Here is a 23,783-nt window from a genome sequence, read left to right as displayed (position 1 = left end):
TGCCTTCAACAGTCTTCCTTTCGAGACTATAAAGGAGGCACTCACATACCACAGGGTGCCTTCTTATCTCAAGCAACTTTTGGGGGCATCCCTATGCAACCGTGTGGTCCTCTGGGAGGGGGGTGATGGGCGAATTGTCCGATTTCAGGTGGATTGCGGCGTTCCACAGGGATCGGTTCTCGGCCCACTGCTGTGGAATGGTGGCTTCGATTGGCTCCTGCGAGCCCCCGTCCTTCCCGGAATGGGGGTGTTGTGTTATGCAGACGACACTCTCATCACGGCGAGAGGGCGAAACTTTCAGAAAGCGGCCCGCTTGGCTGAAGTTGGAACGTCGCTCACGGTGGACCGTATTGGAATGTTGGGCTCAAGGGTCTCCATCTCTAAAACGGAGGCTCTTTTATTCCACGGTCCACGTCGAGTACGCCCCCGAGAGGCGTCTATCACCGTCCACGGGACCGTGATTAAGGTGCAGGCCCAGATGAGGTATCTGGGTCTGATCTTAGATGGAAGATGGAGTTTCGGGCAGCACTTTGTATAACTGGACCTGAAGCTCATCAATGCCGCTGCCGCCTTGGGCCGTCTCCTACAGAACGTGGGAGGCGTGGTACGCTCCATGGCGCTCTACGGCGCAACAATATGGGTGAATGCTCTCACAGCTCGTAACAGGGCGCTTCTTCGGAGACCACAGAGGGTCGTAGCGGTGAGGGCGATTTCTGGATATCGTACGATTACGTGGACAGCAACAACGCTTTTCGCGGGTGATCCACCCTAGGAACTCCAGGCGGAGGTACTACCGGAAGTATACCGGTTCCGGGTGGAAGCCAGAGCGAGAGGAGACCGTCCAGGATCCGCGGAGGTGGGGCGAGTAAAGACTCTCGTTCAACAAGCCATTATTCGCAGATGGGAGGAGGACCTGGGGTCCCCAACAGCAGGCCATGCGACAGTGGAGGCGATTTGCCCCCACTTGAGTCGATGGATAAAATAGAGTCACGGCACACTCACATTCAGACTAACTCAGGTGCTTACCGGACATAGTTCGGGAAGTACCTGCACAAGATAGTAAGGCGGGAAATAACACCCGCCTGCCACGCGTGTGGTGCGTCTATGGACACGGCGTGTCACACCCTCGCTCGCTCGCTCTGGAGTGTCTCGCTTGGGGGCCTCAGAGGCATTCCCTGACGGCGATAATCGGCGGAGAGCTTTCGTTGCCGAACGTTTTAACCGCCATGATAGGCAGCGAGAGGTGCTGGAACGAGATGGCGTCTTTCTGCGAAGAAAAAAAAACCCCTAAATTATAACCTCATGGTCAAGTATTTTCTTATCCTATTTTATTAATTTTTAAAAGTTGGTTAAAAAATTGTGGGATAATATTCGAATGACATAATTATAAATTCAGTGAGGTAATTAACCGTAATTTTGACGCGTCTATGTTTTAAAGACTTATACAAATACGATTTAAAATTTTAATTTGCAGAAGAAATGATTCGTATAAAAGTTGAATGTAATTAAAATAAAACTTTTATCATTGCAACTCGAATATTTAGTTTATGAAGTTCCAAAACTTTACTTCTAGTTTAAAAGTATCTTTTTTCGCTCGTAATTTATTTTAATGATAATGAAAAAAATATTTAAATTACACGTTTGTTTTTAGGTTAGTAGTGAAATAAAAACCCAGTAACATTCCACTTTTTCTTCTTGTTGCTGAGAAAGCCCATTAAGTCTACATAACATTAAAGCTGAAAAATAAACAACTCAGCGAAACCTTCAGGTTCTCATAAAAATGTTAATGCATTCAGCGCAAGATAGAGTCAAGGCAAATGGGGGTGCAGATTCAATTCCAATGTTTTTAAATTCAAATTTCAATGATTATCGCCCCGCTTTCTAAATAAGAAAATACTATTAGTTTAAGAGATAGCAGCGTGAGTACTTGCGTTTCGTATAAATTGTTTGAATAAATTTGAATGCAAGTTTTTAAAAAGAATCTCGTCTGTTATTTATTTTATAGTAAAATTCATTTTACATCCAAATATTGTAAATACCAAAGTGATTTTGTAAGTTTTTAGTTTCATCTTTATGAATTAATTGCCAAATTTAATAATAGGTGATTTGAATAATACAGCAGAAGTTTGACATACCAGTTCTCAGGGGTACCCAAAACGAAGTACCTACGTTACATAATATGATTGAGATTCTGTCATTATCGTCATTATCATAAGACGAGATTATTTTTATGAAGCAATAAGGAATTTGGTCTGATTTATGCGTTTTTATAAAAGACCAAGATTTTCATTTTCTGCTGTATTCATTTTGTACATTTAAATTTATTTGCTTGTCAAATATTGCCATATTTAAGAAGAAAAGATTTTAAACCTCTTTTATAAATATCGTGTTATCACTGTATATGTACTTATTACAAACGCTGTATTTGTGTTTAATTTAAATGAGTATACAAAATTCCATATTTACAAAAGATAATTAAAAGAAAAACTCACAAAGAACATTGTAGACATAATTAAAGATGAGAAGAACAAAGTGCTTAAATTTTTTATTATCCGTCCGTAAATAATAATAACATCTTTATAATGCGGTTTCATGTAAGACATACTATTATTTAGTTAGAAAACAAGCAAAAAATCTTTATGTATCACAAAAATCATATATAAATACTTTATGAACAGTACTTACTAGTTGGTAGGGCTTTGTGCAAGCCCGTCTGGGTAGGTACCACCCACTCATCAGTTATTCTACCACCAAATAAATATCAGTACTCAGTATTGTTGTGTTCCGGGTGATTGAGTCAGTGTAACTACAGGAACAAGGGATATAATATCTTAGTTCCCAAGGTTGGTGGCACATTGGCGATGTAAGGAATAGTTAATATTTCTTACATCTGTGGATGATGGTGACCACTTACCATCAGATGGCCCATATGCCCCTCGGCCAACCTATATCTTAAAAAAAAAATCTTAATTTTGAATATAATGAATATTTTGAATATATTGTATAAGAGGTTATTTTTCATTGGTTCATTAGAATTGACAAGGAAATGATTACATAACACGAACAGCAAAATAATGTTACGTATATAAAATTACTTCTGTTTCGTTACATTGAATAAAACGATAAATCAAAAAAATCAGCGAATTCCCCGTACACACAAAGGGCAAAAGATGGAGCTTTAATTTAAGATCAAAAGTAAATTACGAATTTAAGATTAAATTGAATCCAGTAGGCTCACGGCGTTCCTTGCCAATGAATAAATTAGCACTTTATCTAAATTTCGGATCTACTTAAAAAACGTTTTTCGGGAAGTAAAGGAAATTATTTTCGTGAATTGTCAATACGATGATGTCCGCCTGATGTTCCAATCTTTTTGTTCTGAAACGAGTGGGTCGTAAAACTGTAAGTGTATTATTTATGAAGAAGATTTTTTATAATATTATTCATTTTTGTCACGACTAAAAAAATCTATTTCTGAACTAGTGACCACCCCGACTTCGCATGGATGTAATGCTGATATTAAATATACTACACGATGTTTTACAACGTTCACAATTTTTCAGTTGTTAGACAATACCCCCTGTGTCCTTGCGTTTTAAATCTGTAATATCTTCGAAAATATTTATTACAATTACAAGCTTCAAAGAGCATACTGATCTATTCGTATGATGTTAACGTAAATCAACTGTTTTGCCTTCCTGGAATCGCTTCACTAACACTTAATATTAATTTATGTTACTAAAGTTCAAACTGACTTTTAAGTGTTATTACCTATCGCTCGTATGGTATTATAGAAAAGTGTTATTTTTAGACATTTTCAGTGAAGAAACACATTGAAAAATATTGACCAAAACTTTAGGCGTACATCAAGGAATATTCTAAAAAAATATAGTTATCGAAATCGGTTGTTGTTTCTTAACTTTTTTCCACTTTACATACAACGATGAACTTAAAACAATATTATTTGAAATTATTGAAATAATCAACCCAAATAAAGTATATTTTAATTGTTTTAATTATTAAATCTTAAATAGCATAAATAATTTTCTTCTGTGTTCGCTCACTAAATTATTCTCGTTTATCATAAACAATACTTATGTAACTATAAATTGTAATATACATATGTAGTAATTTACAAAATTACTTTTTTAGATATTTGTAAGTGCCAAAATACATCAAAATTACAGGAAAACTTTTAATGTACGGCATTCAATGACTTGGAATGACAGGCGTCATGAATGACAAACGCAAATGGAAGAAGTTTGAAGAACGACGACGTTCCCATAATTGTTCTGAGAATTGACCTCAGTGGTACGCCGCTATTTCGGAGTACCTATCTTATTAACACGAAGGGAAGACTGTTGACGACTTACAGATAGATAGAAAAACATTAATACGAATTATTACCAAAGAGATACATTAAATATATCTTTGCAATTACTTAAACCACTCACTGACTGACACTTTAATATATTTTAACGACAAAGATTTAAAACACAAACCACGGTTCACAGTTATTGTAAATCAAATACAACAAAAACAACTAAAATTTCCTACTGCTGGGCTAAGACCTCCTCTCCCTTTGAGGAGAAGGTTTCGAACATATTCTACCACGCTGTTCCAATGCGGGTTGATGGAATACATATGTGGCAGATTTTTTTATGAATTTAGACACATGCAGGTTTTTTCAATATGTTTTCCTTCACCGCCGAGCACGAGACGAATGATAAACACAAATTAAACACTTGCATATTTAGTGGTGCTCGCCTGGGTTCAAATTAAATCAAATACGCAGCCTAACAATAATTCAAATGCAATAATAAGATTTAAGTGTTCGTATTAACTCGTAAATCACTTAGACCCATCACGCAAAAGCTTATGTCAGAAGCAATTCTACACAATTTGAAGGCATCGAATAAATCGTACTCGAGTAACGTAAAAAATCGATTGAACGCTAAACTCAAATTATAATTTAATAAAATTAAAATCGAATCGAAAATGTCTCCCGAATTCAGATCTATTAAGGCTGACTGTCCATTGTTATATCGCGTCATATAGCTTAAATTTAAGATTTTATTGATATTTTATTAAATATATTATGTTATCTTCTGCGATATGATTGATGGAGGTAACATTAATCTTCGAAATATTTAGAAGTAGGTAGACTTTGGGTATTGGAATAAAGGTATCAGTGATATTTTCGCAAACAACAATTATCAAAAGGAGTCACAATTGATATTAAATCGTCCAAATAAACGAATATGCTATTTAAAAATATAATCACATGTATATAACGGAATATGGTTACAATACCACTGCATTCCATGACGAGAATATTGCATTTCCCTTACTTTGTTATTATCGACTTTCATGTACTATTTTTTATATTCAATGAAAAAAAAAAAACGTTATTCTAGAGCAATTTTGAATTTAGAGCTACATTATCAGTGAGTATTAAGCCTGGGACGATCAAAAGCACCGCTTGAACGACGCCTATCGAATGATCGCCTTCTTAACAGATCCTTGACGCCCCCGGCAGCAGATTGTGGCTTCGAACCTAATGTATCAGCGCTGTATGACATACGGTTAGTTTGTTTTGCGATCCATACATACACAAAGACCATAAACATCTTTGTATATATATTTTTAAAGAAGGATCGCAACATTATCTTAAAGCTGCTTTACTTTTATTGAGTGTCCGAGAAAAGAATAAAAAATTAAGCAAGTTTCGCTGAAAAGGGCGAATTTCCATCTTACGTGTCAAAGCAATTATTAATAGACAAAATATAGTAGATTTATAAATTCATAGTTGAACGTGATTTGGAATTAATTCCTACGTATTAACTATGAGTTAAATATAAATATACAAAATACATGCAAATTACTTTTGTATATAAAATCAAATTCTTTCTAAGTTCTTTGCAAAGTAGTGAAAAATTATACAGTATAATTATACAGACTATTATTCCTTTTATTACGTGCCTTATTGTTAAATATTATTTAATAATTTTCAATTACGTACATAATAATCTTTGATAATCAAGTGAGATCAGTATCGGAAATCAGTTTAAAATAATCATTTTAGGTCAATATTAGAAATAAAATATTTCATACAATATCAATATCATATGTAAGTTAATAACTCTCTTTTTATTTCGTTATCTGTATTTATGTTACACTTAGCTATATTCATTCATTAATTCATGTCAGCCGAAGGACGTCCACTGCTGGACATAGGCCTCCTCCAATGATTGCCACAACGACCAGTCTTGTGCAGTCCGCAACCAGCTGTTTCCAGTGACCTTCATCAGGTCGTCGGACCACCTTGAGGGTGGCCTACCATTCTGCGTCTTCTGGTCCGTGGTCTCTCGAGAACTCGTTGGCTTCATCGGCCATTAGTTATATATTAAGGTCCAATTGAACATAATAACATACGATACATAACATACAATTTTAAGCGTTAAAAATGTTAACAGAAAAATTAAAGAGTCGCCCCCCGCAAAAATATCTAACCGAAATGTTTTCTGATTAAAATAGCAAAAACGTTATTTTAAAAATAATTTCCTTCCTACATGACCGTATGTAACGATATAGATTCAAATAAATATTTGAATAACCCCGAGTAACGCGTGTTCCTCGGAATATAAGGCGAGAGGGAAATTTTAATTCGTGATGTAAAACTGTGAGTGAAATAAATCGACGATAATTTCTGTGAATACGCCACGACTTGATTTATTGGACGAGTAAATGTTATATATTGCGTATATGCGGATGTTAAATATTATTTCGAATAATATGTTTCTAATAATTATTACTATTATTAGTAGTTATTCTACCCCCAAGTAACAGTACTCAACAGTACTCAGTATTGTCGTGTTCCGGTTTGAAGGATGAGTGAGCCAGTGTAACTACAGGCACAAGAGATATAACATCTTAGTTCCCAAGGTTGGTGGCACATTGACGATGGAAGGAATAGTTAATATATCGTACAGCTTCATTGTCTATGGGTGACGGTGACCACTTACCATCAGGTGGCCCATATGCTCGTCTGCCAACCGATACTATAAAAAAAAATATTTCATTAAATTAAACTGGTGTATAGTTATTTTTTTATAAGGGTAAGTTAATTTTACTACTGTTACTTATCTTAAAGACTAGATTGACTAAATCGACTATGCGGTATATTGTGTAAACAACAGTTATTAAAAATTCGATAGCCATTTTGGTACAAAAAATAATAATGTCACCCTTTAAATGAAACATCTGCTTATCGAGTGACATGTATTTATCGTTGGAAAACGAAAAAAGGAGTAATTAGTAAGTAGTTAATGAAATTAATTTATTTAAAAAATGATAATCTTAATGTAAGTAAAAAATAAAGTATATACATGGAAAATAAAACAAAGTAAAAGAAGTGCTCTCTTATTTAAAATAATGTATGTATTTTATGAAGTAAAATAAGATGGCAGAGTTTCCGAAATAAAGTTTAAATGGTAAGAGTTTCTTTACAAACGAGATATTGTGAGCTCGTGATAAATGCGCGGAAAAACTGCGGTTCTTTCACTTATGTTCAATGGAGCTGAAATTTTCATGTGCAATGTGTGGCCGTGCGGTTTTATAGCGACGATCTTGAGCAACCAAGTAAATAAATTGAAGAAATAAATATGCATTTGTTGGCAACGAATCCAGGCTCCGTTCTTTTCACATAATATTATTAAGGATCTCGAAGAGAATCCTTATGAATTTAGCTATGTTATGTTGAATAAAAACTATATTTATTATTATATGTAACTAATATTTTATCGAGCAATTGGTATTATCTATTTACTTTTGTAACAAAAAATAAATAAGATAAAGTTATCTGAAATCTAAAGAGAATAGACAAGTTGGATTAATTTCCAAGTAGGTACTTAAATGTTTTGTTTCGTGATACAATGCCATAGTTGTATAGTCTCATAATTTAACATAAACATATCTACATAATAGGAAGAATAATTTATATAAATAAAATTTTAACAAAAAGAAAAACCGACTTCAAACAAAACACTATTTTAAAACAAATGAATATGCACGAAAAAGTAATAAAAATAATTGCGTATTCAACATATTTTTTAGAGTCTTCCTAAGTTAAATGAAATGAAAAATATTAGACTACTTAAAAGTCGATTAACGATTATATCATGTAGTTATAGTTATTGGTATATTTGGAGCCGGTGTCAGCCACGGTGCCCTTGCCCCAACAATCAAAAGAAAGAAGCGATACGAGCCCCTTGATTGATCCAGTATATTATTGTGTAAAAGGTAATTTGTAAAAAACATATTTGTTAAAGTATTCTCGTATTGTTTTTTGATAGATATACTGTAGGGTTTTATTGGCTGACACCGACTCCAAATATAACAATAATTATAACTACATGATATAATCGTTAATCGACTTTTAAGTAGTCTAATATTTTTCATTTCATTTAACTTAGGAAGACTCTAAAAAATATGTTGAATACGCAATTATTTTTATTACTTTTTCGTGCATATTCATTTGTTTTAAAATAGTGTTTTGTTTGAAGTCGGTTTTTCTTTTTGTTAAAATTTTATTTATTTTTTGATTTTAAGTGAAGCTGATGTTGACTAACTATTTTTTTTTTAATATGGATAGATTAAGCGTTCCGTTTATATGAGTCAGAAACTACTTCGAGGACAATTTCAAAGGAAACTTGCGAATAAAGCAAAAATAGACTTTCGAAAATGCGGATTTAATACGTCACGCGGCGTAAACTACAAGGATCCCTCGAAAGAGCTGTAATCGAACTCAGCAAAAAAACTTTAAAAAAGACCAACTATATTTTGTACATCATATGACATCACATCACATACACAAAATTTGATTAAAGATAGTAAGAAATTCTGCCCCATATCGCACCCTAACTGCGAGCCGTATAGGAGTTCCATCACTACATAGTATAAAACAAAGTCGCTTTCTCTGTCCCTATATCTTGAAATCTACGCAACGGATTTTGATGCGGTTTTTTTTAAAAGATAGTGGGATTCAAGGGAAAGGTTTGTGTATATAATACATGAACAATATAGTAAAGAAACACTGATAATTTTAGAAGTTTGCGATGTGATGTCGTATATAAACAAATTCTGTAGTATATTTAGTATCAGTATTGCACCCGTGCGAAGCCGGGGTGGGTAGCTAGTTGATTATAATATTCGACTATGATAATTACATAAACATAACCACATTACGGAAGGTGACTCAAATATCCAAATAACCTATAAATAAAAGATTCGACCGAGTATCGCTAACGTGCTCCTCAGAATTGTTCCGTTCCCTTCCGTTCCGTCACTTTGTCATGGATCCTGTGCTCAGAACCTTACCAAACTTTCACCAAATTACCCTTGAAGTATATATTTTATAATAAAAAAAGAATTATCAAAATTGGTTAACGTGATTTTCAGTTATTCACCTATTTGTCGCGCATATACATAACGCAAATTTAAGACTTATGTCGTTTTCACATGGATACCATCATCGGAAAAAAAAATAAAAAAAATGGGACCCCACGGGAAGCACTACCTTTCAAACAAAAAAAAATTATCAAAATCGGTCCACCCAGTGAAAAGTTATGAGGTAACAAACATAAAAAAAAAAAAAAAAAAAAAAAAAAAAATACAGACGAATTGATAACCTCCTCCTTTTGGAAGTCGGTTGAAAAAAAATAAGGAAAAGGACAGCAGTTATTCATAAAATATTCCGTCTGATGTGAATCCAAGCAGCGAGTAACCTAACGTGATCGGAAAGAGATCACTCTAATCGATATCTACGAGCAGGCCATTGCTACACCGCTAACATTTTACTTTCTTAATGTACCAAGATTTTCAAACTGACAAACCAATACCGCATGCACCGTCAACCGGGCCATATAATGCAACTGTTTAAACTAATATGTACTTCGCCGAGACGATTGATTATAAGATATTATAAGATATATAAGTTGTGGTAGGGCTTTGTACAAGCCTGTCTGGGTAGGTACTACCCACTCATCAGTTATTCTACCGCCAAACAAAAGTACTCAGTATTGTTGTGTTCCAGTTTGAAGGGTGAGTGAGCCACTGTAATACAGGCACAAGGACATAACAACTTAGTTTCCAAGGTTGGTAGCGTATTGACGATGTAAGGATTAGTTAATATTTCTTATAACCTCATTGTCTATGGGTGATAGTGTACACTTACACTCAGGTCGGCTATATAACCTATACCATAAAAAAGAGAGTTTTCAATAAAAATGCCGTCTTTGTTATTAACGTAAACAAAAACTTGATCACTAATAAATAATTATAAGAGTAACTCTCGGTGTTAATTATGTAACACTACCCAAACTTTGCAACTTTGAAATTGTACCATGTCTTTCTTATTTATGTAATAAAGACGACAACAAATTAATATTAGAGCGGCAATTATAGCTATATATTTCAAAATATATATGTATATTAATGGTAATGTATGTTACAATAATTTATTATCATTTGTAGAGCTAGGTTTAACGTATAAAATAGAATGAAAGTGAGATCTCTCGAGGTATCTAACTCATACGAATTGAAAGCATCAACTTGACGAATGGAGTCAATAAATGGAAGCTAACCAAAAACGACCCAGGATTTGTCACATCGAGTATAACATTTTCTTTTTAACAAAGTGACAAATCAATCGATAATACCTTAATTTACTCGACGAATTCTTCATTATAATTTATAGGTCGATGAACTGTCTTTGTTTACTCGTATAATATTTGAATATCATAGCTGCGTAAAATTATTTTGATATTGTAAAATTTGCTTTCATAATATAATCTATCTTCTCACCAAAAGTGTGCACAAAGCTATAGCTCAATCGGTTAGGTAGAAATTGCTTAAAATTAAGTAGCAAGTTATGATCTACATATACATACACCTATATGCGGTTTAACTATTTTATAAGCGACATATCGTGATAGAATAAGCAGCTTACGCAAGTATCATGGATTGGTAGTAAACGAAGTTAAGTCTTAAGTATCAGTTATAAGTAATCCTAACATTTTTCAACCGACTTCCAAAAGGAGGAGGTTATCAATTCGTCTGTATTTTTTTTTTTTTTTTTTTTTTTTTTTTTTTTTTTTTTTTTTATGTTTGTTACCTCATAACTTTTTACTGGGTGGACCGATTTTGATATTTTTTTTTTGTTTGAAAGGTAGTGCTTCCCGTGGGGTCCCATTTTTTTTATTTTTTTTTCCGATGATGGAATCCATGTGAAAACGACATAAGTCTTAAATTTGCATTATGTATATGCGCGACAAATAGGTGAATAACTGAAAATCACGTTAACCAATTTTGATAATTCTTTTTTTATTATAAAATATATACTTCAAGGGTAATTTGGTGAAAGTTTGGTAAGGTTCTGAGCACAGGATCCATGACAAAGTAACGGAACGGAAGGGAACGGAACAATTCTGAGGAGCACGTTAGCGATACTCGGTCGAATCTTTTATTTATAGGTTATTTGAATATTTGAGTCACCTTCCGTAATGTGGTTATGTTTATGTAATTATCATAGTCGAATATTATAATCAACTAGCTACCCACCCCGGCTTCGCACGGGTGCAATACTGATACTAAATATACTACAGAATTTGTTTATATACGACATCACATCGCAAACTTCTAAAATTATCAGTGTTTCTTTACTATATTGTTCATGTATTATATACACAAACCTTCCCCTTGAATTACACTATCTTTTAAAAAAAACCGCATCAAAATCCGTTGCGTAGATTTAAAGATATAGGGACAGAGAAAGCGACTTTGTTTTATACTATGTAGTGATGGAACTCCTATACGGCTCGCAGTTAGGGTGCGATATGGGGCAGAATTTCTTACTATCTTTAATCAAATTTTGTGTATGTGATGTGATGTCATATGATGTACGAAATATAGTTGGTCTTTTTCAAAGTTTTTTTGCTGAGTTCGATTACAGCTCTTTCGAGGGATCCTTGTAGTTTACGCCGCGTGACGTATTAAATCCGCATTTTCGAAAGTCTATTTTTGCTTTATTCGCAAGTTTCCTTTGAAATTGTCCTCGAAGTAGTTTCTGACTCATATAAACGGAACGCTTAATCTATCCATATTAAAAAAAAATAGTTAGTCAACATCAGCTTCACTTAAAATCAAAAAATAAATAAAATTTTAACAAAAAGAAAAACCGACTTCAAACAAAACACTATTTTGAAACAAATAAAAATGTACTAAAAAGTAATAAAAATAATTTAATATTTAACATATTTTTGAGAGTCCTCCTAGGTAAAATGAAATGAAAAATATTAGACTACTTAAAAGTCGATTTACGATTATATAATGTAGTTATAATTATTGCTATATTTGGAGTCGGTGTCAGCCAACCTACACTATATCTATCAAAAAACAATACGAGAATACTTTAAGAAATATGTTTCTTACAAATTACCTTTTATACGATATTATACTGGGTCAATCAAGAGGCTCGTATCGCTTCTTTCTTTTGATTGTTGAATCGTGTACCCGTGGCTGACACCGGCTCCAAATATAACAATAACTATAACTACGTTATATAATCGTAAATCGACTTTTAAGTAGTCTAATATTTTTCATTTCATTTTACCTAGGAGGACTCTCAAAAATATGTTAAATATTAAATTATTTTTATTACTTTTTAGTACATTTTTATTTGTTTCAAAATAGTGTTTTGTTTGAAGTCGGTTTTTCTTTTTGTTAAAATTTTATTTATTTGTTTTAATTATGCGCTGTCGCTTGGAACTTTTAATAAAAAATGTGGTACCTCATGAGAATCTCTTTATAAAATATTGGCATATCACAATATTTTCTATTTTTCCCTTTATCATATTGTGAGATCATTAACATTAATATTTTATTTATTTTAAGACTTTGCGTTTATAAATGAAGGAAAACATCGTTAGGAAACCTGCATGTGTCTAATTTTATCAAAATTCTGCCATATTTGAATTCACCAACCTTGAGCAGCATGGTGGAATATGCTCTCAATCTTCTCCTCAAAGAGTGACGAGGCATTGACCCAGCAGTGGGAAATTTACCGGCTGTTATTATTACATTTTTTTATTATTTTAAGACCCATATTATTTGGCCTATAAAACATCCTCCCTAACACTAAAGTGAAGCCTCGGACGGAAACTATTATGATAATAAATCATACTCAAAAATATTTTTTTATCGTACCGCGAATCATCGTTCTAGTTCTCTACATTAGTGCTTGTATTATATTTATATACGAAATAATGCTGTGTTTTATTTTTATATTATAATCCCTATCTCCGTAAATATAATGTTATCTTTTTGTACAAATATATTCTGTAGGTTTTTCGCTATTTTTTTCTTTTTACACAGCTAAGGTTCTGTGAGAAATTATGCCTGGAAGTATTCGTTGTATGCGATAAGACCTTTTATTCTGCAGTATATGACTGTTCATATAAATGCGTGGCATTTTATTTTATTCATAAATAATTAATTGAAAACTATAAAAGAAAATCTATCTATCTTTTTTTACTTTCATTATTACATTTTTTCTATTGGCTTATGTATCAATTAGTTTCTTTAACGACTTCCTCTTCGGGAACTTTAAATATGCAAATTGAGATATTAATAACCCTTTACAAATGCTTTTATATTCAAATTAAAGTTTTCAATTTATCTTATATAATGGAGCTGTGTACTTTATATTTAACTCAAAAGAGTCACGCTAATGCACTATATTATAACAAATTTAGGATGTGTTTATATAGATGCGAAAATATTAAACATGTAAAAATTAATTACTACTATGCATTATAATTATAATTCGCTGAAAATATAACTTGGTTTTCTATTCGAGCACATGGCGTACATGTATATAAGTAATCTATTTACTCAACGACGTACTGACATGAGTTATTATGGCGTTAATCAACCGTTGTTCCTTCAATATAATATAAGTGGCTGCTACCAAATAAGTATTAATTCATTTCCTTGACGTATTAAAAAGCATTGTTGCTCGTATATATTAGATACTTAAATATTTATAGCAGATAGAGAAACAGGTGCACTTTTCACGCACTATCAAAATGATAAGTAATTCATAGCCTGTTAATGTATTATATAATTTTTATGTTACCAACTTCTTTAATATTATGTAACACAAATATTCTTAACTACTGACGGTGCTTTAACACTCTTCGATCTGAATAAAAAGTAACGATTCCACGAAATTTTCGATAATCCGTGCGGAAAACCCTTTTCGCTTATACTGCTTAATTTGAGAAATACTGACTTATGTTAATATAATCTATTTACTTTAAATTAAAATACTTTTTATTGAATATTGATATCCTGGGATGTCTTGTCTTGTCTTGACATCAACAACATGATTTCTGATGTTGAAATTCTGTTGGGACGACACGGATAAACCAAAAGAAAATTATTTTGTGATATTAATGTTTACGCATGCGGTGTGTGTTACTTTTAACTCCTCTAAAGATGCCGTTTTATTTGTTTCTTCTGGTGCTCATTGCCAAGTCACTATAATTATAATATAAAGAAAACTATTAATACAATTACTAAATGTTGATTTCTAACTACATAATAATTGGAATAGGACTTGGCTATTATGAGATCTCAAAACTTTTTGCGATGGAAAGACTGCAGCGAGAGGCTTGGATTTTTTTTTATATTTAATATTTTTGGTGGGGTAATCTATTTACTTTAATTCTTTTTTTTTTATTGAATATTGATATCCTGGGTGATTAAATGAGACTGTTACAGTATAGTATACAAAACAAAGCAAGGCATGTACGCGCTACGGCTCTATCCGATAAGTAAAAATGTAATTTCTGCAAAACGTATACGTGATACTCGATAAGTATCTTATAAGGTGCACTTTACGTGCGTGCGTATAAGGATCATGTGTCGATCAAGATTAAATTGCAAATAATCATAGTATTTTTTTTCTGGCATAGGTTGGCGGACGAGCCACCTGATGGTGAGTGGTCACCATCACCCATAGACAACGAGGCTGTAAGAAATGTTAACTATTCCTTACATCGTCAATGCGTCACTACTGCGTACTGTTGTTTAGCGGTAGAATATCTGATAACTGGGTGGTACCCACCCAGGAGGGCTTGCACAAAGCCCTACCACCAAGTAAACTTTCAAATCTCAAGAATGTTTTATTTTTAGTTTATAAGTTATGCATCGACGTATGAGTTAATAGTTTATAATTGTCATCTGATATGTTTCGAATAAATAAAATTAAATATAAAGAAGCCGAAAGGCAAAGGAATTGAGTTACACAATGTACTATTTTAATACGTTTAATTCGAGATAAAAATAATGACAGAGCAACCGATGAAATGGTGGAATTGATGGTTATTTTGCTGACAGATAAATTGCCTTCGACGAAAGTTCAAATGGACTCATTGGACCTTACTCTTCGTTTACAGCTTTCATTATTTTCTTTTATATTTAAACGTTATAATCTTCATTTTTTTTTTCTAATTTCAATATATTCAATTCAACACATGTGTAGTAGCGTAATTTGTTTAATTCAAAAATTAATCAAATATTCAATTTAGAAATTGTCTGCATTATATTCTTAGCAACGCTGAAAAATATTTCTAGATTAATGTATATTTTTTATAGTGTATGTAGGTGAACGTAGAAATAGTCCACCTCGAGAGTAGTCACCGCTGCCCATAAGGATTATTGCTTGCGGTAGAATATCAGGTGGAATCTAGTTCGTGAAATGTATATGAAAATATACCGTAAATGATTTTAAGCTTTCATATCTTAACTACTTAAATGATCATCATCATCTTCGTTTAGCGTACGCATTATCATAAAGTGAAGGAATATAGAGTACGTACCTGACTCCTCTTTCACCGTACAAGCGGGTGAAGTCACGGAAAAAAAATTGGTATTCTATTTTCATGTCACCCTGTTCGACAACGTCAAATCTTCTTACCGAAAACATTAATAAGTACCATATATTACACTTACTTAATCGTGTATTTCAAAACTCAAATATACTCGATGTTTATTGAAAAGCTACAAAACAAAAGAAGATCACAAAATCTGATTGTATATTTAAAAACGGTACAATTATGATACGAACCATGACAAAGCAGCAAATATCAACGGATCGTTATACATTCAGATGACAAATTGCGCCCGACAAATGTGCTTTCATTCGACCGCGTCTTTTGTTTTGTCGACATTATTCGTCATTCCTTCATATTCTTCACGAACGGATATTAACATTGCTACAGCTGTATACATAAAGGAATGACTTTCGATATTTATTATTTACGATCAGAGAGTCGATAAAATTATATTATTTGTTTCTCGTAGGTAAATTTGATTGAGAAGCATATTATTATTTCGATATCTATCAATTGGACCTAATGTATATGGTCGTAATGAGTAAATATTATATAATGTTATATATTTATGAAGAGATGCCTTTAATCATTTTCTAATTTTAGTCAATGAATGAAAGACAGAGCTAGGCAATCACTTTTCTGTGACGTTCAGTCGACAAACGTAACAACTGCAGTATAGTTGATACTGAATAATGTCATTCTTCTTACTGACGACGTTTGGCTAAAGTGCCATCTCGAAGGAGATAGAATAGATGTCATTCCCAGCATTTACTTTGATTCTCTGTATCTAAGCTTACTCAGATATAAGTCCTCCCCAGATGATGATGATGCTAAGGTCGGAACAATAAACATAATAAAATATATTTTTTTTACATTAAAATTGAAAATAAACGTCGCCTCATTTATCATTACATAATTGAACATTTTAAAATTATTTTAAAGCTATCCTTTATTTTGATAAAATATTACTGTAGCAAAATTAATTAAAAGAATTAAGCTCACAGAAAAAATATAAAATTAAAAAATGTTTAATGAGGACTAATTTATTTCTGCTGCTGATTTTAGAGTAGTAGCAGTTATTTTAAATCTTTTATGAATAGTTGATAAGTCTATTTTTATACATTGCGCGTGTACTTATATTTATAATTCGCATTGATATATGTTAATTGTTTTCACTATTAAAACCTTTTTTTCTTGTTTAGTACATCTAGGATAACAAGTTTGATGTCACAAGCATGTGGAACTATTTTCAATATTCACTAACTATATAAGTGTTATTAAAAACAAAAACTAATATATTTGAATCATTTGTTGAATTAAATGTAAAGCTAACACCGGTTCGGAAAGTAGATTCTACCGTGAAGAACCGGCAAGAAACTCAATATTAAAATGAACTCCAAAAGATATGACTCCAGTAACATGGCCACTATATTTTCACTGCGTTAATTATTACAAACTCTTTGAAAGTCGCTAAGTGAAAAGGGCACGGGAACTAATGTTCAAAGTATAGCACTCTTAATTACTGTAATTTGTCTTCCATTATAAGTAAATCATAGCAGACATTTTTGATAAGTATCGACTCAAATTGACATTGAATATGGTTTTCGATTAGATATTTATAATCAAAGAAAGCTTGAACTTTTTTCTTCCAGAGTATATGCTCAGTTGGAGATTTAATGTATTTTTTTCCTTCATCGTTGATAATAGTTAGTATATTCAAATATATCACGAGAGCCGGCAAGATTGTTTGGTTAAGGGTCATCTTCAAATGTTTTTTTTATGGTATAGGTTGACTGACGAGCATATGGGCCACCTGATGGTAAGTAGTCACCAAAACCCATAGACAATGACGCTGTAAGAAATATTAAGCATTCCTTAAATCGTCAATGCGCCACCAACCTTGGGAACTAACATATTATGTCCCTAGTGCCTGTAGTTACACTGGCTCACTCACCTTTCAAACCGGAACACAACAATACCGAGTACTGTTGTTTGGTGGTAGAATAACTGATGAGTGGGTGGTACCTACCCAGACGGGCTTGCACAAAGCCCTACCACCAAGATATATACATATTCAAATCAAATCAAATCAAATCAATTTTATTCAAGTAAACTTCACAATGAAGCGTTTTTGAATCGTCAATATACATATTCACGAAATAATACAACAAATCTATAGCTGGATTCTCACATTGATTTGTTACAATATTTTAAAAGCCGCGTCATATGCCTCTTTGTCTGCCAGCAGATTTGTTGTTTGATGTTTTTCTAACATCATTCTCACTGGCCAGAATCAAATCTCTATACTGAGTGATTTCAATCAAAGTATTTATTTATCTAAAGAAAATATAGTAGAAACAAAGAAAGACTTACGAGATAGATTCACCGGCTGGCGATACGACCACGCACATTAGCGTCAAACCTTACGAACGGTATCTGAGGTCAAGACAGAGCACAGTGCAATCGGCTCTTAGACAAAGCTTACGAACTCCTATTAATCAAAGACGTCAATCAGTTCCAACATATTGACTGAGACAATCCGTTAGCTTTTGTTGATGTTACCGGCTTCCGGACCGGAATGGATCACATGATAGTAAGCGGTCACTACTCACAGACATTAGTGTTGAAAGAAAAATTATCCATAGGTTTCATAGAGCTATGATGTGCGTTGTGCATGTATTGATCTCCTTTGTGTATGTGATATCCCTTATCTCTGTTACACTAGCTTACTCGCCCTTCAAAGGGGAACATAAAAATACTAAGTATTGCTGTTTAAAAGCATAATTTATTAGCATAATTTATACTGTTTAGCATATTATCATATTATAAATGAACAGTTTACTTATTATACTTTTTGTTTAAATATAATATATGTACGTCATCGATGTTAGATGAACATATCTGTAATTTCAATTTGACAATTACCTTGCATATTCCTCTTATAATAATTAATCTTAAAAAAATACTACTTAATAAAATACCGAATCAAAAGTACTTGTTAGAGGGCAAGATCGTGTTTCAAAATAAACTACTCAACTAAAATATACTAGAATATATTTTGACTGAAATAATTTCAGAAAGTACGTGTTTCATTTTTGTTACATATTTATAGTAATCAATACCCCGACTAAGTAAATATTTGACTTTATAGAAATTTCGTATTACAAGTGTTGTGACTTGTACAAATAAAAACATCAGGCTTGAATGAATGAAAGCGGAAATAAAGGATTACATATTGAATATTCGGCGGGTAATTATCCAGTTTACAGAGGTATCGCGATCCACGTCATTGTGTAATCATTTATCGATATGTAATAAATTAACTGTGAAAGTAAGTGGCGTTTTATTTGAACATAATAAAAATAATTCGAACATAAAATATTATGTTTACATTTGTTTAACAATAAAGCAACCCAATTGAAATAGTTGCACCGGCCACATTGTATGTCCAATAAAACAATTAAATAGCCAATAGCGAAAAACCAATTTAAATTATATTTGTTCAATGTTGCGTTGAAAAACGGCCGCCACGCAATCCACATATTTAAGCAGAAACATTTATAGGACATCAGGAATATTAATAATATAAAAACTACTAAAGTTATTAATTTCGGGATATTTACCATCTCGTGAACAAGACATTCGTAGATAATGTCGAAATATCGAGCTCCACCGAATAATAATAAAAACATGGTAAATATCCCGAAATTAATAACTTCAGTAGTTTTTATACCGCCATCAGTCGGTCGCCAGAGCCTCGTTTGCTGGTCGGCAGGATGCACCAAGGGCAGGTGAGGTTGCCTTGGGACACTAAGGTGTAGTTTGCGCCCCCTTACGTCCCTGCTGGATGCGAGTTACCGGAGAAAGACCATAGTGGCGTGCACTTGGAGAGGCCTATGTCCAGCAGTGGACAAAAACGGGCTGATGATGATAATGATGATGATGATGATGACGAGAGCTGGCAAGATTGTTTGGTTAAGGGTCATCATACTCAATATACATATTTACGAAATAATACAGCAAATCTAGTATATCTGGATTCTTATATTGATTTGTTACAATATTTTAAAAACCGCGACAATAAGTGATTGATAAGTGATTGATTGAAAATAAGTGATTGCAATCAAAGTATTTATTTATGTAAAGAAAATATAGTAGAAACAAAGAAAGACTTACGAGATAGATTCACCGGCTGGCGATACGACCACGCACATTAGCGTCAAACCTTACGAACGGTATCTGAGGTCAAGACAGAGCACAGTGCAATCGGCTCTTAGACAAAGCTTACGAACTCCTATTAATCAAAGACGTCAATCAGTTCCAACATATTGACTGAGACAATCCCTTAGCTTTTTTTGATGTTACCGGCTTCCGGACCGGTAAATGGGCACATGATAGTAAGCGGTCACTACTCACAGACATTAGTGTTGAAAGAAAAATTATCCATAGCTTTCATAGAGCTATGATGTGCGTTGTGCATGTATTGATCTCCTTTGTGTATGTGATATCCCTTATCTCTGTTACACTAGCTTACTCGCCCTTCAAAGGGGAACATAAAAATACTAAGTATTGCTGTTTAGAAGCATTAGTCTAGCATAATAAATTAAAAGTTTACTTATTATACTTTTTGTTTAAATAAATAATGTAGGTACGCCATCGATGTGAACGTGAAATGAACATACCTGTAATTTCAATTTGACAACTACCTTGCGTATTCCTCTTATAATTAATCTTAAAAAAATACTACTTATTAAAATACCGAATCAGAAAGTACGTGTTTCAGTTTTGTTAGTAATCAATACCCCGACTAAGTAAATATTTGACTTTATAGAAATTACATATTACTAGTGTTGTTACTTTTCAAATAAAAACATCAGGCTTGAATGAATGAAAGCGGAAATAAAGGATTACATATTGAATATTCGGCGGATAATTATCCAGTTTACAGAGGTATCGCGATCCACGTCATTGTGTAATCATTTATCGATATGTAATAAATTAACTGTGAAAGTAAGTGGCGTTTTATTTGAACATAATAAAAATAATCCGAAAATAAAATATTATGTTTACATTTGTTTAACAATAAAGCAACCCAATTGAAATAGTTGCACCGGCCACATTGTATGTCCAATAAAACAATTAAATAGCCAATAGCGAAAAACCAATTTAAATTATATTTGTTCAATGTTGCGTTGAAAAACGGCCGCCACGCAATCCACATATTTAAGCAGAAACATTTATAGGACATCAGGAATATTACTAATTTAAAAACTACTAAAGTTATTAATTTCGGGATATTTACCATCTCGTGAACAAGACAATCGTAGATAATGTCGAAATATCGAGGTCCACCGAATAAAAATAAAAAACATGGTAAATATCCCGAAATTAATAACTTAAGTAATAATAATAACCATTTAATTTAAAATCTAATACAAAAACTTTTTTAATAAACACTTTATATAATCACATAAGGAACGAAATATTACAAAAAGAGAATAATTATTTTTCTTTTATGATATGCCCGTTTTGGTGTTCTATTTACTCGTAATATTTTCTACAGCCGTACTTATTATTGCTGTGTTCTGGTTTGAAAGGTGAACGAACCGTTGCCAGGACATAGGATTTTACTTTCAAAGATTGGTTGCGCGTCGTAGACAACTTACCATCAGGTAGCCTAAGTAACCGTTTATATACCTGGTATATTCAAAATAAAGAACTATTATACTTTCTGCTCACGCTGTAAAGCATATAACAAAAAAAAGTTCTTTCAACTTATTCTAAAACGTGCCAGTTAATCATGATATCGACCAATATTATAAACACAGATCGTTGAGATGATTAACTCAGGTGCTTATTTCATCCGGATTAAAACCAAGTCTTTATTAATTTCACGAGCTATAATTCGATATATTTCACAATTCTTGTACTGCAATGCGATTCTGTAAAAATTCACATAGTATCTCAATCGTGAAATGTTAACTTAAAGTGATACGCCATTTTGATACGTATATCTTTTAAATTTTGTAGTCAATGTCACATTTATAAAAATATAATATTTTGATATTTAGGCTGGTGTTCCGCGGTGAGATTAGAGTTTCTTGTTTCAGAATAGCCCCATTGTATTTAAAACTATTAACGAGAAACAGCCGTCGCTTAAGATATGTTATATCCGATATCTCACCTTGGTAATATTAAGGTTAAAATTAGATAAAGCGTTGGTCTATTCTGACGGTCATAGTGCACAGTGACTGCGTCACTCTTAATGTAATATTATTCGGGATCACTTGAAAAGTTAATTAAAAAAAAGCAATTTAAAGAATTATTATATCTAGTTTTATTAAATTAATAAAACTAATCTAAGTAACAAAAGAGAAGAGATAAGGACAAATCAAACATTTATATAAATTTAGATAAGTATTTACAGATCACCCAGTTAATTGAAATTCAAACTTACGGAGCTTCCGCTCGCAAATAAAGTAAAAAAGAATATATCAACTAATGCAGATGTTCTGTTTTATAAGTGAATGAAAACCACTTTTCTAATAATAACGTACAACCCAGCAATATAATAATGTAGACTGTCTACCCGTGACCACGAACACTGCAAAGTGCTCGAAACGTCGGGATGTTTAAAAATAATTAATATACGCGATTCATCCGTTATAATTAGTTTTATTTAAATGTGTAATAATCGCGAAAATTTAAGACAACATTATGTCGATGTTTTATATATATATTGCAAGTGTAGCTACGAAATATTTAAAGTTAAATATAAAAAACGAGCGTAAAATATTATTAATAATTCTATACATATTTTATCATTGAGTAAGTTCGTATTATTGTAATAATACTTTACGATAACGTCAATCTCAAAGATCAGGCACCTTCTCTGAAAGCTCAAAGGATAGTGGCTTTCACCAAGGTTCCCATCGTTAATATTGCTTGTTAGGAATATCGGATCGATTTAATGCACGGCAAAATAGTCTCTTGCTCTGTGTAATAAGGGGTAAATTTCTTTGAAAATTTAATGATATGGTTTCGTTGTTGAATTGGGTATAAAGTATTTTCTAAAGGGTAGGCCGGGGAATGCTGCTATTATATACAATATAAATTGTTTGGTTTAACCTTATCGAGGAAGACTGATGTTGTAGATTAGCAAGTCTTTTATGTTTCAAGGTCATTATTGGTTTAATAATATCTTAATGATTTTTTAATTTATCTTAATTAAAGCGTAAACATTTGAAAGTCGTGAAATATTAGAATAGTATAATTTTAATTTTACTTCAGTAGCGGATGTAGTGTTATATTGTGATAGATATACTTATTTGGTATGAGTGCGAAATAGGGATGCAATTCCATATTCAAAACTCGTGTTGACTTTTTACTTTTTAACATTAAATCCGCGCTGGAAGTTGTAATTACCTGTAACTAGTTTCAGCGCAACAGCGCTTGCAGTAACGAAGTGTTTCAAAATGTCAGAGGTAACATAACGGCGTTTTCATAAGGGTGTGTTCATAGTGAACGATTTATTATTAAAAATACTAATAAATTACAAAAAAAAACCATATCCAAAGATTATCTTAAAACTTTGATTAAAGATAATCAATAATTTGAGTAATTTTCTGTATAAAAAAATATAAATTAAGGTAGTAATATGAGCTTAAAATAATAACACCGTATTATATTAACAAATTTACATCGCAACGGTGGCTTCGTAATGTAGAATACTTTCAACGAAATTATGACTCGGCAAATTATTTGCACGAACCTCTAAGGACACTCGTTTAATTATCATTATAATTTATTCAACACCCTTTATTACGG

General features: G+C 32.6%; 1 protein-coding gene across 1 annotated transcript; it reads left to right on the top strand.

Annotated features, from left to right (window-relative positions):
• Positions 1–613: 613 nt before the first annotated feature.
• On the top strand, positions 614–1,298 carry LOC124543884. The gene is made up of 3 exons (XM_047122204.1): positions 614–700; positions 773–968; positions 1,036–1,298. The coding sequence occupies exons 1-3, from the start codon at positions 614–616 to the stop codon at positions 1,296–1,298; spliced, it is 546 nt and encodes a 181-aa protein (XP_046978160.1).
• Positions 1,299–23,783: the final 22,485 nt, after the last annotated feature.

This window comes from Vanessa cardui, chromosome 3 (assembly GCF_905220365.1).
Source record: "Vanessa cardui chromosome 3, ilVanCard2.1, whole genome shotgun sequence".
Classification (NCBI taxonomy): domain Eukaryota; kingdom Metazoa; phylum Arthropoda; class Insecta; order Lepidoptera; family Nymphalidae; genus Vanessa; species Vanessa cardui.
Note: the sequence above shows the minus strand (reverse complement) of the source record. Positions and strands in the feature narration are given on the sequence as shown.